The 15,863-nt window shown below is 37.0% G+C and overlaps 1 protein-coding gene across 2 annotated transcripts; it reads left to right on the top strand.

Annotated features, from left to right (window-relative positions):
* Positions 1-214: 214 nt before the first annotated feature.
* On the top strand, positions 215-15,017 carry kynu (kynureninase). 2 transcript variants are annotated; one of them, XM_088931310.1, is made up of 15 exons: positions 215-284; positions 1,685-1,870; positions 3,209-3,329; positions 3,503-3,585; positions 5,661-5,722; positions 5,803-5,874; positions 6,553-6,627; positions 7,390-7,536; positions 9,340-9,438; positions 9,844-9,917; positions 10,316-10,368; positions 11,738-11,823; positions 13,631-13,861; positions 14,164-14,326; positions 14,767-15,017. In XM_088931310.1, exons 2-14 carry the CDS (start codon positions 1,702-1,704, stop codon positions 14,293-14,295), a joined length of 1,404 nt encoding a protein of 467 aa, XP_088787436.1. In that variant the 5' UTR covers positions 215-284; positions 1,685-1,701; the 3' UTR covers positions 14,296-14,326; positions 14,767-15,017. The 2 variants fall into 2 exon arrangements, with proteins under 2 accessions (XP_088787436.1, XP_088787437.1); XM_088931311.1 differs by having other exon boundaries at positions 251-291.
* The last annotated feature ends 846 nt before the right edge of the window (positions 15,018-15,863 follow it).

Below are 15,863 nucleotides of genomic sequence, written 5' to 3'. Positions count from 1 at the left end.
AAGCTAGCCAGCAGAACATTCAATGTCTACACAAATACAGCAGAGTCCAGCACCACTGCAGTGAAGAGGGATACCTGTAACCTTTTCCCCAAATGTCGAAACTTTGTAACTATGTGCTATCGTTCTTCTAACCTGTGTAGTGCTTATCTGTAGTAGGGGAGGTACTTTAAACTCTGCACGCTATTGGACATCGGGATCAGGAAGTTAATTAATTACTCTTAAGGCCCAGAAATGTTAATAGACTCACGGGTGTGCAGAGCCAGCCTCGATCAGACGGGACGCGAGTAAGCTGTACATTTTCTTTTGTATAGTATTGCATTTCATATTTGCCAAGAAGCGATATTAAAGTTTTTAACAGTTTTAAACCTGGATTACAGGAAAAAATAGTAAAAATTACCATGCTTGATCTGTACAGTACATCTGCTAATTTTGAAATCTTCTGTGTCACATAGTTTTGCTGAATACAGCTTACAAGACTTAATGTGTTTTGATGTTTGTAAGGCAAGGATGATATATAATCTTACATTCTCACCAGATGTGTGGTGAACAGACAGTATCCAGGAGGGTGGAAATACAAGAATAACACTAAATGTGATTTAAAAAATCAGACTGAACCAATGTTTTAAAATGTCTGCTTGTTAGCATGATTTGGCAGCAGCATGGAGCAGTTATTAGTGCTGTGGACTCCAGGGGGTTCTGGCTGTAAGTCCCATGGGGTTTCACTCATATTGCCTCTGTAAGTTTCCTTCTGTATAAATGGGTGCAAGCTGTCATTGTAAAAGAGAATTTGTTCCTACAGTAGTTGACTTATCTGGTCAAATAACAGATTAGGTCTTTAGGTTTACTGACACAGAAACAGAGTGCTGAACTGAGTAGTGGGTGTAATCAGTTTATTTTATTCCTTAAGACATTTTGGTGGATTAGTAGAAATAAAGATTGCCTTATGAAGGCTGAAATGTAATCCATAAATTAATTCCAAACACTGTTTTTTATGTAGAAATAAAATAAAGATTTAAATAAATTCCCATTTGTTCCACGAGTGATAGAAATAGTTCATAGCTGGAAAGAAACCAGAAATACAAGGCATCTTTAAACTTTACTGGAATCAGTTAAAAGAAGATTCAGTAAATTCCAGCCATTAAATTAAAGATTAAGGGAACCACGTTTATCCAGTTTTGAATAGAGCACATTATGCGGGAAGTGATATAATCATTTGAAATCCTGAAAGCTATAGTCAAGAGTCAATCCAGAGGACTACTTCAGGAGCAATAGTGAAATAAAGGACAGAAATGGAAATTAAGAAGTGCTTTTAAGACTGAAAACTGGGGATATTCTTTGTCTCAAACATATGTTGATATCTAGACTCAAGTTATCCAGACATATTACTGATACACATTTATTTCAGGAAACACAGCTGGATGAGATCCATGAATCAATAAGCTACTAGCAGACAAAAGAAGAAATTGGGCCAGATGGCCTCCTCTTCTTACATTGTTCTTGTATAACAGAGTAACCTTTGGAATGTCACACTGCCACTGCTGATTAATTTCTCCTAATTATTAAATGTGGTAAGCCGATTCCTTCATATGCTTTCAGGATGTCAGACCTAGAGCTTCAGAGGCCTGCAGGTGGTGACACACACTGGCATTTCTACATCCCTGACATCTCATCTCCTTTATTGTAGCATCCATTTGTGCAGCTATGGAGACCTTAAATGGCAGGTCCCTGGGGGAGTTCCTGGAGCACATTGCCTTAGAGCTCGGCTGCAGCACCACAGCACAGGATGTGGCACTGCATCTGGATAAACATGACGAACTACGACATCTGAGGGAGCAGTTCCTGGTCCCTAAAGTCAAGGACTTGCCACCAAGTATGTGTTAAAACTCGTGATATTCTTGAACCCAAAGCAGAGTGTTATCAGTGACTATGTACAGTAAGTGTTCTTGGTTAGGAAAGCAGAGACGTTTTTACATTTTGCCCCCTGAGTTTATACTTTATGTATTAAAATACATGCCCTCATAAAGAGAAAATTCTGTTTTCAGTCACGAGAAATACCTTGCTCACATTGTTTTGCAATTAAAATGGTGAAAGTGAGTCATTTTGATCTCTGAGTAATCATGCTGCATGTTTCAGTAAAGATGTAGGATGGGTTTATTGGGCACTTTTTAGGTACTGTATCTCTTGCTTTTAGCTTTGGTGCCATTAATAATAAGAGAAGTAAATACAGTGCATATGGAACACTCGTTTTATGTATATAAATTTGTAAAGTAAAGAACACTTACAGTATGCAGCAATCCTCACAGCTTGCTGTATTCAGGTGATGGACCTTTAAAAGGGGCATGCTGATACTGTGCAGCTGAAAAGAATAAATGTAATTGCCTGTTTGCCACCTCAGTACCACTGAGACAAGCACTATGGAGCTGGGCTGTGTTTTCCTGCCAAATAGACTTGTGCTGCTGTGAACTGCCCCAACTGTGCTGACACCCCTCCACCCTCTTCTCCAACACACACTCTGAAAGCATCATAGTGTAGACTGGAGTCTCGCTCACTGTACCATCAACACGTTTATGTTCAGTTTCTAAATGTAACCCTTACTGTGCATCCCTAAAAAAGGCATCCCTAATTGTGCCTCTGAGGCTCACTGACCATATACTGTACTAACTGAAACAGAATGTTTCTTGTAGTACTATCATACAGGCCAGTACTATAGGTCGTTTGGGGGAGCAGGGGATAGTGATCAGGACTCACATCTAGTTAATCCCAAGGAATAGCAACTCATAAAAATTAAGTGTATTGAGCATGTTTATTTAATGTTTAGTTACAATAAATTTGTCTCAACCTGCTTGGCTGAGGCCAACCTCCTGGTGGTAGAACGTGCTTCATGTCACTGAGCTTTGGATGAGACGAGAAAATGAGGTGCATGGTATCGGGGCACTCATACGGCGCAGTAGATGACTAGTCTATACAGTAATATTGCCATGTAGGTTGTCCCTCATGTGGCAGTGTATGGAGGGAGAAATTATTTCATTTGGTAAGATACTTCAGCCCTGAAACCTCTCTTGTTTCTCTACCTGCAGTACCACATACAGTAGCAAAGTTACTGTACAAATGCTGATTTCAAGCATGACCCTGCATTTCAACACTAGATTACCTATTCATGAGAACGGCACTTCATTAATACTCTTTCCTTCTGTTAATAATTCCAAAGCTGACCTTTCAGTCATGGATGGAGATGAGGACTCAATATACCTTGTGGGAAACTCACTTGGGTTGCAGCCTAAAACAGTAAAAAAATACATTGATGAAGAGTTGGATAAATGGGCAAAAATGTAAGTAACTTTACACATTTTAAGATTCATACAGTTCTCATTGGAAATTATTGTTAATATTAAATTGGTAATATTCTGGATAATGTTTATACCCATTACCCAGTTTTTTAACACTCATTTCAGTATTTCTCTAACATTTTAAATGAGATATTACTGTAATGGTATGATTTCAGGGGAGTACATGGTCACTTTGAAGGCTCCCGTCCCTGGGCTTATGCTGAAGACTGTGTTGTAGAACTCATGGCTAGAGTAGTAGGTGAGATTTTTTAATCCATTGAAATAAATTACTGTGTATGTTTGTGTTTATGCTTTTGAGTGATTTTTAAAGCCATATTATTATGCAACTTTGCAGGTATAAGTAAGCATTGATGAGAACTTCTAAACATAACCATATGCTTTGTCATGTCAAATACTTTGACTATAGAAAGAAAGCATTCAAAGTGTGTTTGGGTTGGGAATTGCTTAGTCGATATGAAACAGAAACTACAGGTAAAGGGTGAATGTTCAAATAGGGGGCGATGTAATTAGCAGAGCACTGCAGGGATCTGTGTTACATTTAAAAAGTCAGGCTGCGTCTAGAAAAGTCATTTTTTGATTGTTTATTTTGATTCCTTTATTGATATAAATTCACTATTTCACTAGTTTATTTATCAAATGCACAAAAATACAGTGTGCAGCAGTAGTTGTTGGCAAGGAATTGTCTTTTCTATGAGCTCACCGGGGGAAAGAGGGGGGGGGGATAAAAATCACAGAATTAAAGTAACAAAATAAGGTTACATAATAATAGTGCAATAGAAATTGAATAAGCTAAACTCAGACATAACTCAATATAAATAGAGCTGCGTCCAGGGTGTATGCAATACATTATGTCCAATTAAAACCAAGTAGTACAGTATGCCGAATACTGTACAATGAAAACTGTATGTCCATGTAGCCATTACAGGTGATTTGCTGAAGGAGCTGCAGGTTGGCTATTTAGCAGTCTTATTGCCTGGAGGTAGAAGCTGTTCTGTAATCTGTTGGACTTTGACCGAATGCTTCAATACTGATTACCGGACGGTAGGAGAGGAAACAGTTTGTGACTGGGATGACTGGGGTCCTTGAGAATGGACCTGGCCTTCTTCAGACATCTAGCTGAGTAGATCTCCTGGATGTTCGGTAGCTCACGAGCTGCGCTGACTTCACCACCCTCTGCAGTACTTTACAATCCCAGGTGGAGCAGCTCCCATACCAGGCAGTGATGCAACCAGTCAGGATGCTCTCAATAGTGCACCTGTAGAAGCTGGCCTGGATACTGTATGTGATGGCATGCCAAACTTCTATAGCCTGCGGAGGAAGAATAGAATAGAGGAATTTACATCTTCTAGATAATGATTATGACCTTCTAGATAATTTCAAAATGAACATTAAAACACAAACCATAGGGTACAAACAGAAACTATGTGGAAGTGCATTTAAAACCAAGAACAGGAGGCACTACTTCACTTAAATGATTGTTTAGGGAATATGCTGTCCAGATGTGTTGTTGACGTTGATTCCCTGGATCCTTCAAGATAAGAGTGGATGAGATCCTTAGATCAACTACTTACTACCAAACATACTAGATGCTCCAAATGGCCTCATCTCATGTCTAACTTCTCTGATGTTCAAATGTTTTAATGTGGGGAAGCATTAAAAAGGGGAAATAAAAGGTTAAAATACAGTATACTGTATAATTAAATGTGTTGATTTAATTTAAGTTTTATTGACATTCTACACAAATAATACCTCATCTGAAGTATTATGCACGATTGTGGTCACTACGTTACAATAAATTTACCAGATATATTCCTGGGCCTAAAGGAATGTCCTACACTGACACTAAAGGAAAGTCATGTTTTTAGTCTTGAAAAGTAAAGACTACGAGGGGACCTTATTCAAGTATTCAGAATCCTGAAAGACATTAAAGAAGGGAACCCAGTGAACGTCTTCAGAGCCAACAGAAAAACATTAACCTTAACATTAAATATTGAGGATACAAATGGATACTATGGAGAGGTGCATTTAAAACCAAGAAAAGGAAAAAATGTATACCCACGGGCTTGTGGGAGTGAAAACAAGCTACCCAGCCACTCTGTTGAAACTCATATGCTTCCAAGGAACAGCTGGATGAGTTCTTTAGCTCTCTTTGTTAGAAGCAACCCGATGAGCAAGATGGGCCACATGGCCTCCTCTCTTTTGTGTTCTTTCCTAAATTGTTAAGTTCAAAGGCAAACATTAAGTTGTAAAATCATCAAGGTTAAAAAGGCTGTGTGTGACGGACAGTAAAATCTTTAATTTACTTTTCGACAGGAGCAAAGACTGAAGAAGTGTCCCTGATGAATGGACTGACAGTGAACTTACATCTTCTCTTGGTATGGTGTTATTTAAAATTTAGTTGCTGCTGTTGTTTCTGGAGAAATTCTTTAATTAAAATTTTACTTGGATGTTGCAGCTTTCCTTTTATAAACCAACACCACAGCGTCACAAAATTCTCATTGAAGAGAAAGCATTTCCATCAGATCATGTAAGTGATATTATTTCCACTTCTTTTACCAATAAGTGACATTACCAGTTATTTTACTTATTGTACAGTATACTGTATGTGTGGGAGGTCTCTCGCCTTTTGTAGGTGAGTTTGTTAAGGATATATCAGGTTATTTTGCTTTGAAAAGTCAATATAATACAGGTCTTTTATAAAGGATTTGAACTGCAAAGTTTGTAATTTTGAAATAAAAGTATTTAGTCCTCTTGGGTCCTGGGCTTGATTCTGGACTGTGTGGTCTTTATGTAAGTTTTTGTTAGGCGTTCTGGTTTCCTTCAACTTTCCAAAGACATGCTGGCTTAACTGCTGTCTTTTATATTGTCCCTGCATGCTTGCCTGTCTGTCCTATCCAGCATGTAGTCCCTGTGCTCCTGGGATAGACTTTGAGTTGCTGCAACTCTCACCAAGGAACAAGGAGATTTCTGATAATGGATGGGTAGAAAAATATTTAGATGTTTTTAGGACCAAAGTTTGACCACTGTGCTTAAGGTTGCTTTTTCTGCAGTCATTTAATTCTAATTTTTTTGTTCAACTAGAACATCTTTTATCAATCCAGATATTACTGAAATACATTTTCTAAGAAACACGTTTCAGACATTATAACCAAATGTCACTAAGGTTAAATTATTTTCTTGCTTGCCATATCTCTGCTCTTTGCAGTACGCTGTTGAATCTCAAATCCGGCTCCGTGGCCTTGACCCTCAGCACAGCTTACTGCTGATGAAACCCAGAGAGGTAGGGCTTCAGATCTGATAACAGTCCAGAGTTTTTATCTTACAGGAAACACTATAAAGATCCCATAAAAAAGCTCCTGCATGGAAAGCAAAACTGCAGATTTTACTTAAGATGTAATGAAAGCTATGCCCAAAAGATTTTTTTTCAGTCAGCCTTTTATGCATGTGGCGATATGTTTTGGTATTGGTTAAGGTAAAAGTCTAGTGTGCTGCACTTGCAACTGAAAGGCTGTAGGTTCAAATCCCAGCTGTGGAGCCACTGTTGAGCAAAATAGTTCACTCAGACTGCATCAGCCAAATACAAGAAATTAATATTAATAACGTTTTAAACTATTGTGGTCAGGTTACACATTGGTTACAGTTATTGAGAGAAAAATATTACTTTTGAAAAGTAATGAAGCCAGTAAAATCATTGTATCTAACGTTTCTGTTTTTTTTTGTTCTTCTTTTGAAGTTAATTAATTTTACTCCATTGCAATTCTGTGATTCAGTAGGGTCTGTCTGAGCTGATGGTGTGTGTGAGACTGTTCAAAAATGAAGTGGATGCATGAAAAATGAGAGATGCAAGAGCAAAGAATGTTAGTAATGATGAACCATAAATATGACTTCTCTTCCTAGTGCTTTCGTCCAGTAATTACTTCTTCTTGATATTGTGCAGAACTGGTTCTAAGGTATCATGCTTCACAAAGACTCTCTCAGGACTGATGCTGTTTGACCAGCAATGACACCTTTCAAAATACACAGCGTTTCTTCATTTTCTCAGGGTGAGGAGACTCTCAGAACTGAAGACATTCTCTCCACCATTGAAAGGGAAGGGGACTCAATTGCTGTCATTCTGTTCAGTGGGGTGCAATACTACACAGGCCAGCTGTTCGACATGCCTGCTATTACGAAGGCTGGTCACAAAAAGGTAAAATGTTTACTGACAACAATCATGCACAGTATATACTCCAGTATACAGGATGTACAGTAGTATGTTGGGAGAGAGGCCTCAAGGTTGAAAAGCAGTGTTGTCTTTTGTGAAGATCCTTTTTTGCCTGTCTCATTTTCCCAGAGGGCATGATTTGATTTTGTATCTTTTTCTACTTTGTTCCACTCCGATTATTGTCAATTGATTGCAGTGTTGATTCCCATTCAGACGTACAGTAAAAATGTGTCACTGGGTCCAGGCAAAACACACTTCCAGGTGTCTTTGCAGAGGCTTGAAAGGGCTCAGCCCAAAATGGCTGCAAGTCCGACCTTTTCAGTTTTAAACGGGGGTGTGAGATTTTCACCACAGCTGGCAAGCGACACTTAAGAAAGTGTCCATGCACACCAATACCAGTCTGTACGGTTTAAATTCTAAAAAAAATCTCAGTAGAAGTGTTTTTACCATATTCACAGTAAACAACGTATTGAACTGACTTGTGTTTGAAACTGTTCGATTTGCTCACAGTGCGAAAGCGTTTTCAGACAATTCCATGGTGTCTAACCCTAGAAACAGAAATGCCAGAACGTGTCTAGAAATGTAACAAGTGAATAGTATTTCACTGATTGTCATGACCTCTAAGCTAATTACCTTTCATTTCTACTTAGGATACTCTTGAAAAAGACTATAAAACTTGCAATGTACTTTTCATTTGTTTGGTGCAAAGTTCCAGGGCAAAGATGCTGCACAGGAACATCTGTAATTATAACTGTCAGTTTGTCATCATATTGGGCATGTAGCACATGTAATGGCACATTACTAACAGCATGTCTTCACTCTGCTTGGTTATTGCTGTATCACAATTTCAACTAACAGATGGCAGCTCTTAAAACAGTTTTGAACTTGATCTGGGCACTGTGCGTTACTATAATTATACTTACAAAGTTGTTTTTTAATGGCAACATTTTCCTAGTGTGTTATTGTTGAAATAGCGGTGAAACAAAGGAGTTGTTCCTTATTTGAAATTCAGGTCATAAGTGCTATACAGTATGGTGCAATGAAGTAGGAGAAACAACAGAGCAAAAAAGTAGGACGTTACAGCCATCTAGTGGTTAAGATTTCAAAATGAAAATGGCGAAAGCTGCACAAGGAGGATCCCAAAGTTACCAGACAAGAACACAGATATATTTTCCATGTATGTACAGAATAACATAATAAACTTAACACATGATTTCTGAAGATATTCTGTTTCATAATGTTTGCTAGTTATTTTGATTTCTCACATTTTTTTCAGATAATATAGAAGAGTAGCCTACATTTCTCATGAATGTGCCATTAAATTTGCATGATGTAAAGTTTAATTTTGATTGTGTTTTATGCAAAAGACCTCGAGGTTTCTGAGTGATGGAAGGCTTCCAGACTTAAAGAGCTAAAGAGGTCATTCTAAGAACCAGTTAATTTAGGCTGTATTGTATATGACTATCGTCCTGTTCCAGTTCACTAAAAAACTGTTTTGAATCACAAAATGTTGAATATGATTGAAGGCATTTATTAAATGATACATTTCAGCTATGGGCATGTACAGCATAACTGAGTTTAATAAACTTCAGTACAACAGTGCTTTGTCATCATGCAAATCACAGCATAGCATAGTGCAGCAATGTGTTGTGTAATGCAGACCAAACTGTGATATGTAGGATATGTATAAGATTATACTGATGTTTTGCTCATTAAAATCCCTTATCATGTTTAGCAGGTGTACCCTTGCATACCAGGTTAAAGCTAACCTCATGATTTCTCCTGTAGGGTTGTTTTGTAGCGTTTGACTGTGCTCATGCTGTTGGAAATGCTGAACTTTATTTGCATGACTGGGGAGTTGATTTTGCCTGCTGGTGCTCGTACAAGGTAGGACTTTGACTCATGCTAGGTCACCGAGGACAACTGCTTGTCTGTCAGCAAAATTTATCCAGTAATCACCTGAAGCTCAGAGTCATTTTTTTCTTCATGTAGCCATGTTGCAGGTGTTTGCAATGTTTATGCAAATAATGTGTATGCTAGCCTTTTTTTAAGACTATCATGATGTAAATGGTAGAAGAAAATCAACACACACAGGTGAAATTCATAAGTCCTCAGCAAGAAGATTTTAAACCTCTTCCATGATAATAATCTATCTACAGTAGGTTGTTACCTTAATCTTCTGTTTTAGGCTGTTCAGCTACTTTATTTTTAAAATTCTTGTCATAGTAATAAATGATTGTGGCAAATACAGGGATGTGGAATATAATATTTCCATACATTTATTTTGTCCAGTATGTGAATTCTGGGGCTGGAGGTCTTGCAGGGGCTTTTATTCATGAGAAGCATGCATACACAGTCAAACCCACGTAAGTACTGGACTTCAACCTGAGGTACACTTAAGGAACTTTGTAGATATAGTTGTACAAAACGCATTATATATAAATATATAATATATAAACATATAATATATATTAAAATATTAATATGTAATATATTAAATATAAAAATCATTATATCCAAAAAGAGTAAATCAACCATCCCAGAGCAAGTCGTTTATATGGGTTCATGATTTATAATTTGTACCCCATTAAAATTGTACAATTTAATTTATACAATACACTTTGTAGATTTTATCAAGGGCTGAAACATTTCTAATCTGTCCCTATGTTTTTTTTTACTCAATAAAGCAAATTATAATAAATAGAAAGCAAATTATAATAAATAGATATGATTATGAGCTTTAAAGTTTTGAAGTTCTTTTTAGGCTATTGGGCTGGTGGGGTCACAAGCTGAAAACAAGATTTCTTATGAATAATGGTAAGTGCTTGTTTTTTGGTTGTATCACCTAAAAAAGTTCTGTCTTGTTGAGAATAGAGTATCTTATTACATTAACTTTGTGTCACTTCCAGTTATATTTCATAATGTTCCCTGTAATCCTGTAATTTAGCTCTTAACATTTTTCTCTGTCCAGGATTTTTTTATGTCAAAAGTAATTTAAACTAAAAGAGCTTCTAACACTGAACATGAACACAGCAGTTAACTGAAGTTATTTTAAGAAAGAGAACATGCAGCAGGGTCAGTTTACATGTGTTCAACCAGATTTCAGACTGGGCAAAGGCACAAGTACAGAACAGATATTACCGTCTAAACAGCTTCAGGATCAGCGCCCCCCTGGCGGTGATTCCTGAATGATAGAAAAGTGCCGGATTTCTTATAAGCAGCTTCCGAAGTGTCAAGTTTTGTATAACACTGCAGTGCTGATACATTAATTATTATACGGTAATGAAAAAATTGTATACACTGTCTGTTCAGCAAAGAATTTAAAGCTTGGTTTAATTCAAGCACGATGCTGCATTACAAACCTCTTCAAGAGGTATTGGGTATTAAACAAGGAGAGAAATGATTAATGAGCTACCACATAGATTATATTGTCTTAGCTCAGGAAGAGCACATTTATGCAAATTATTTTATGTTGAATTTAGCTACAAATTCGTCTCAAAGGGAGGTTGAATTATATTGGGCTTGAGATTCCTGGTTTAGTTCAATTTCATATTTTTTTCCCATTTGCTTTAAGCTTTAAGGGCAGTAAGAGGCTGCCTTAGCCTCACTGCTGTAAAAAGCTTTATTGATTTATTTGTTCATAGTTTTCTAATCAAGTGAGCTGCCAGGACTATGCAGTGTTTTCTGAGCCTGCATATTCAGCTTTTAACAGTGAATAATGTTTGCCTAATGGTGATATGTGCTGATATGTCTTAGCCTATACTGACACCTAGTGGATCATGACATTGGAAACTGATAGCAACGTATATTTCTCCATCCTTTGCCCATTTTGCCATGTTTCCTCGACATGTGATTTGTTGGCCAGTAATTAATATACTGTAAATATCTAGTGATTTCATAATAGAATTTTGTAGTAATAACACTAAATACATTTTCACTACCTTAAGTAGTAGTTGCAAATGAATATGTCAGCTTAAATAAATTACTGAAATACAAACTAATGGCATCAATATCACTTATTCCGGAGGGATAGACTTCTCCTAATTGAGCTTTTTTGTGATTGCGTAGAAATAATTGTAAACTAAAAATAAAACAATAGTTGTATTCCTTTGTTAAAATCAGGCAAAATAAAAAAAATCAAAGAGGAGGCCCTGAAGCAGTGTAACCCATCTCTTTAATCTCCTAGAAATGGATTTAAGCCCTGGAATAAATGGATACCGCTTGTCAAATCAGCCTGTTTTATTGGTGTGTTCACTGCAGGCAAGCTTAGAGGTAGGTTATACAGGTAATTCGTATAGAGACATTTCTTGTGCAGAGCTATGTTAGAGCTAGCTTTAGCTGATCTTTATTTTAACTTGTACATGTAACAGAACACTTGCAACTGTACAGTAATTGGCATCACAGGGGGCCATAATTAAGTAATTCTAGCAATCAATAATGTAAGTTTATCCAGTTATGTAGTCTGTTCACATTTTGTTTAATTGATCATTTTCAAGAACAGCAAGAGAGGAAGAAGCAGTACAAAGTATTTGTTTGTTTTGATTATGTATTATCCTCCTCGAAAGGAAATGCAAAAGAGGAAATGTTTTGCTGAGAATTTACTGCCTGTGTACCTCTTAAAAAGATGGTCTGTGTTAACAGTTCTTTCAATCCTAATAATCTCTTTTAATGCTGGTTGAACTTTTGGTCATTATTCCTGTTGGCCATCTTTAGCATGATTACACCGTATACTGTATGATTATTGTTTATAGAAGATACCATTGTCTGGGGCAACTTCCAATACATACTGTAATATAAGAAATTTACCTTGCAAGGTCTGTGCAAATAATTTAAGATAAATTGTTGTTCTTCATTGGTATTATTCTAATTATTTCAACAATGTAAGATATAATATATTAGCTACTACTATACATTTCAGTTTTCAAGCCAAAGAAAGTTCTGTGTTGTTTATATTCTGTGTTTAATAAAACAGTTTGGCTTACCGAGTTAGGTGCTGCAACATGGAAGAACATGTCCAAAATGTCTGCATTTTCATGCCCATTGATGTTATTCTTTAACTGAACATTTGTTATGTCACATTTCAAATTTGGTTAAAAACAAGTGAAGAATAAAGGATGATACAGAACTGTAACAAGCAATACATTAATTAAAGGAACAGGTGCAATGCAGTTATTGACAGACATCACCAAGAAAAAAAATAATTATAAGCATGCATTTTTTTGTATCAAGGCCATCAGTTTTGGATGGGTATCTTAGCTTTTATTTTACATGTTGTGGTTTTATCTCTGCTGTTTTCATACAGTATATTGTGTATTCATTACATATGAATTATCAGCATTTAGGCAGCAGGAGAGGCCATCTGAGTCAGCAGCTGTAGAAGGCTGCAGGCTGTCTGACATCACATGGCCTCTATAGAAACAGCTGTTTGCAAACCTTTTTGTGTAGAACAACACCATTCAGCAACCACACTATTAATCTTATTTTTGTATAATATAATTCAAAGGGTTGTGGACATTTAAGACTATTCATAGGACTATTGACGTTCTGACATGTAAGCCTGTTCTATAAAAAGATATTGCAGATTAGTGCACTGTTTATTAATCACTGTTCTGACATAATTGAAGAGCAATACAACCAGATTCTGGAGATTTTCTTCAGGGTGTTTTATGTGCTTTAACCTTAACTGTACTGAAATGTCTACTTTAAACAATTGAAATACTGTGGAATGATCCTTAAAAATGAGGAAAATAGTATCAAATAAAGCTTGTTTGTATAGGATTTTTATATGTTAGATAATTGACTGAGTGTGCAGCAGATATGACTTGCAAATGAGTATGTATTGATGGGAATTATTAGAAATGCCAGTAAAACATATATTCTCTATTTCATTGCCTTAACTCATTGAATAGGCATGACTTTTAATAAATATCACCATTATGTTTTCAAGTACAGTATCTGTGATCACATAAACAGACAAAATATAAAAACAATGACAGCTGAAATGAAAGATTGTCCTGGTCGTATAGTTGTGTATTGTAAAGTGCTCCTTACACTGATGTGTTTTTTCCTTTGTGGTGAGGTCTTCAATCTAACGAGTATGAAAGCCCTAAGAAGGAAGTCTGTCCTCCTGACGGGGTACCTGGAGTATCTGATCAAGCATCACTATGCTCAAGATGAAACGGATCCAGACAAACCTTACGTCTCCATCATCACCCCTTCAAACACAGAGGAGCGAGGCTGCCAGCTCTCCCTCTCTTTCTCAGTTCCCATCAGGGCTGTTCACAAAGAGCTGGAGAAGAGAGGCGTAGCAGTGCGTACTTTTCACTTGACATCTCAGTACCTTTTAACACACCCTTAGTCTTTCAGGGGAGAGCTACAGTAAATAGCACACAACAGTTGAATGGCACTCACTTATTTTAAAAGATATCTGTAAAATCTGTTTTTCATTCCCCTTATCTTGTTCGTTTGTGCTTGTTAATATGCAAGGCTCTGTTATGTAGGTGCAAAGAAGATTACCTGTAAACCACATTTAACCACTAAGAAGATCAGAAATGCAGCAAAAAGCAAAGTGTTTTAAAAAGATATGGTAATAGGAACTTTCTTCTTTTTCAGTGCGACATGAGGGAACCGAATGTCCTGCGAATTGCACCAGTACCTCTGTACAACTCATTTAATGATGTGTACCAGTTTGTCAGGGTTTTGGGATTGGCTCTTCTTGCAAGCAGGAATAGATCTGCACAGTGATTTACCCGGAGTTAAAGACAACTTTGAACAGGTGCTTGGGCAGATTTTGATTCCTATATTTAAAGAAAGAAATTAAACGGCATATAATTTTAGCCTACTGTTTCTGTTCTGAAGCTTTACCTTTGTGATCATTGTATATTCTGCTGCTAAATGGGACTCCATTCCATAAATCAAGGGGTGGACTTACAGTACTTTTTTCAGACAGTGATATTAAATGCTGCCCCATTTTTTTCAATAAATAATGACAAAGTCACTCACACTCACACACTCACACACTCACACACACACACACACACACACACACACACACACGGAGGACATGTCAGAGCAGCGAAGATCAGAAATCCAATAGTTTCCTCCGTTTTCCTGTCCATCATTACCTTTCCATCTGTGTATTTTCACAGGGACTCCAGGAGTCCTGTTCTCACTCTCAAGGACTGACTAATTTTCTTTCTCTCCATTCATTTACAGGTTTTCTTTTACTGCCTTCCACACTTCCCCGGAGTTTGTCTCCCAGTTCTCCAATGTTATCAGTCCGTACCTACTCTGACATCATCTTTCTCTCATGTTCCTGCTCCCTCCCCAGTTCACCCAGACACGTGAAGAAGGCTTCACCAGTGAAACTGCATTTTCTTCTTTTAACTGTTCATTTCATGTAATTAACCTAAACTTAATTCCTATTTCAGTATTCACAATCTAATAAAAATGTTTCGATTGACTGTTAAGGAAATTGTCTTTAACTGCATTTCAGTTTCACATATTGTAGGCAGAACTTGGACAAAGATTATATGAAAACCATGTTAAATGCTTTTTAGTTCTTCCCCTGGCTCCTGTTGAACAGGAAGCCCCATTTAACCCAGAGGTGAGACTTGCTCTGTAATTCTGACACAACATGGTAGAACAAATAGACAAGACTGGATCCACAACAGCTAAGACAGATTCCAAACAACCAATATATTTATCAACCTTTTACCAATCATATATCCATATAAAGGTAAAAGATATTGTTCTACGATGATAAGGCAAATGGTGTGTAAGTGAAAAAGATTTATGACAGACCACAAGAGAGGTAGTCTGGTCTCCGATACGGACAAGTGTCATTGCTTCCTTTACAAAACTACTGTATTTTCCAGCTTTACTAGATGTAAATATTTGCATAGAAATATTTTTTTAATTGCCAGGTGCACTAAGAAAATCATCAAAGCACAGTTTGTCTTGTGGCGTTGTAAGAAAGACATTCAAACACCTTTTGTGCAGTACTTGCAAACTTCAGTAGGTGGCATGGAGATCCAGAGAATCCAAGGCACACTGCAGACCCAAAACCATGAATCGGCATAAGGAAAAACTTAACAAACTTTAATGCACCATATTAATGTGCTTAGACGAAACATTATCTCCCAAAATTTTTTGAATCCTTGTCTAACACAAATTTCACACCAATTAAAAACAAGGGCTGGTGGGCTGCCCACCAGGAAAACAAGGTCCTCTTAACCTTCACTATTCCTAAATTGTACGAATTTAGATCAGGAACTGAATTTCTTACTCAGTATTGTTGAATATATTTTTGA

Source organism: Atractosteus spatula, chromosome 13, assembly GCF_055471065.1.
Source record: "Atractosteus spatula isolate fAtrSpa1 chromosome 13, fAtrSpa1.hap1, whole genome shotgun sequence".
NCBI lineage: Eukaryota > Metazoa > Chordata > Actinopteri > Semionotiformes > Lepisosteidae > Atractosteus > Atractosteus spatula.
Note: the sequence above shows the minus strand (reverse complement) of the source record. Positions and strands in the feature narration are given on the sequence as shown.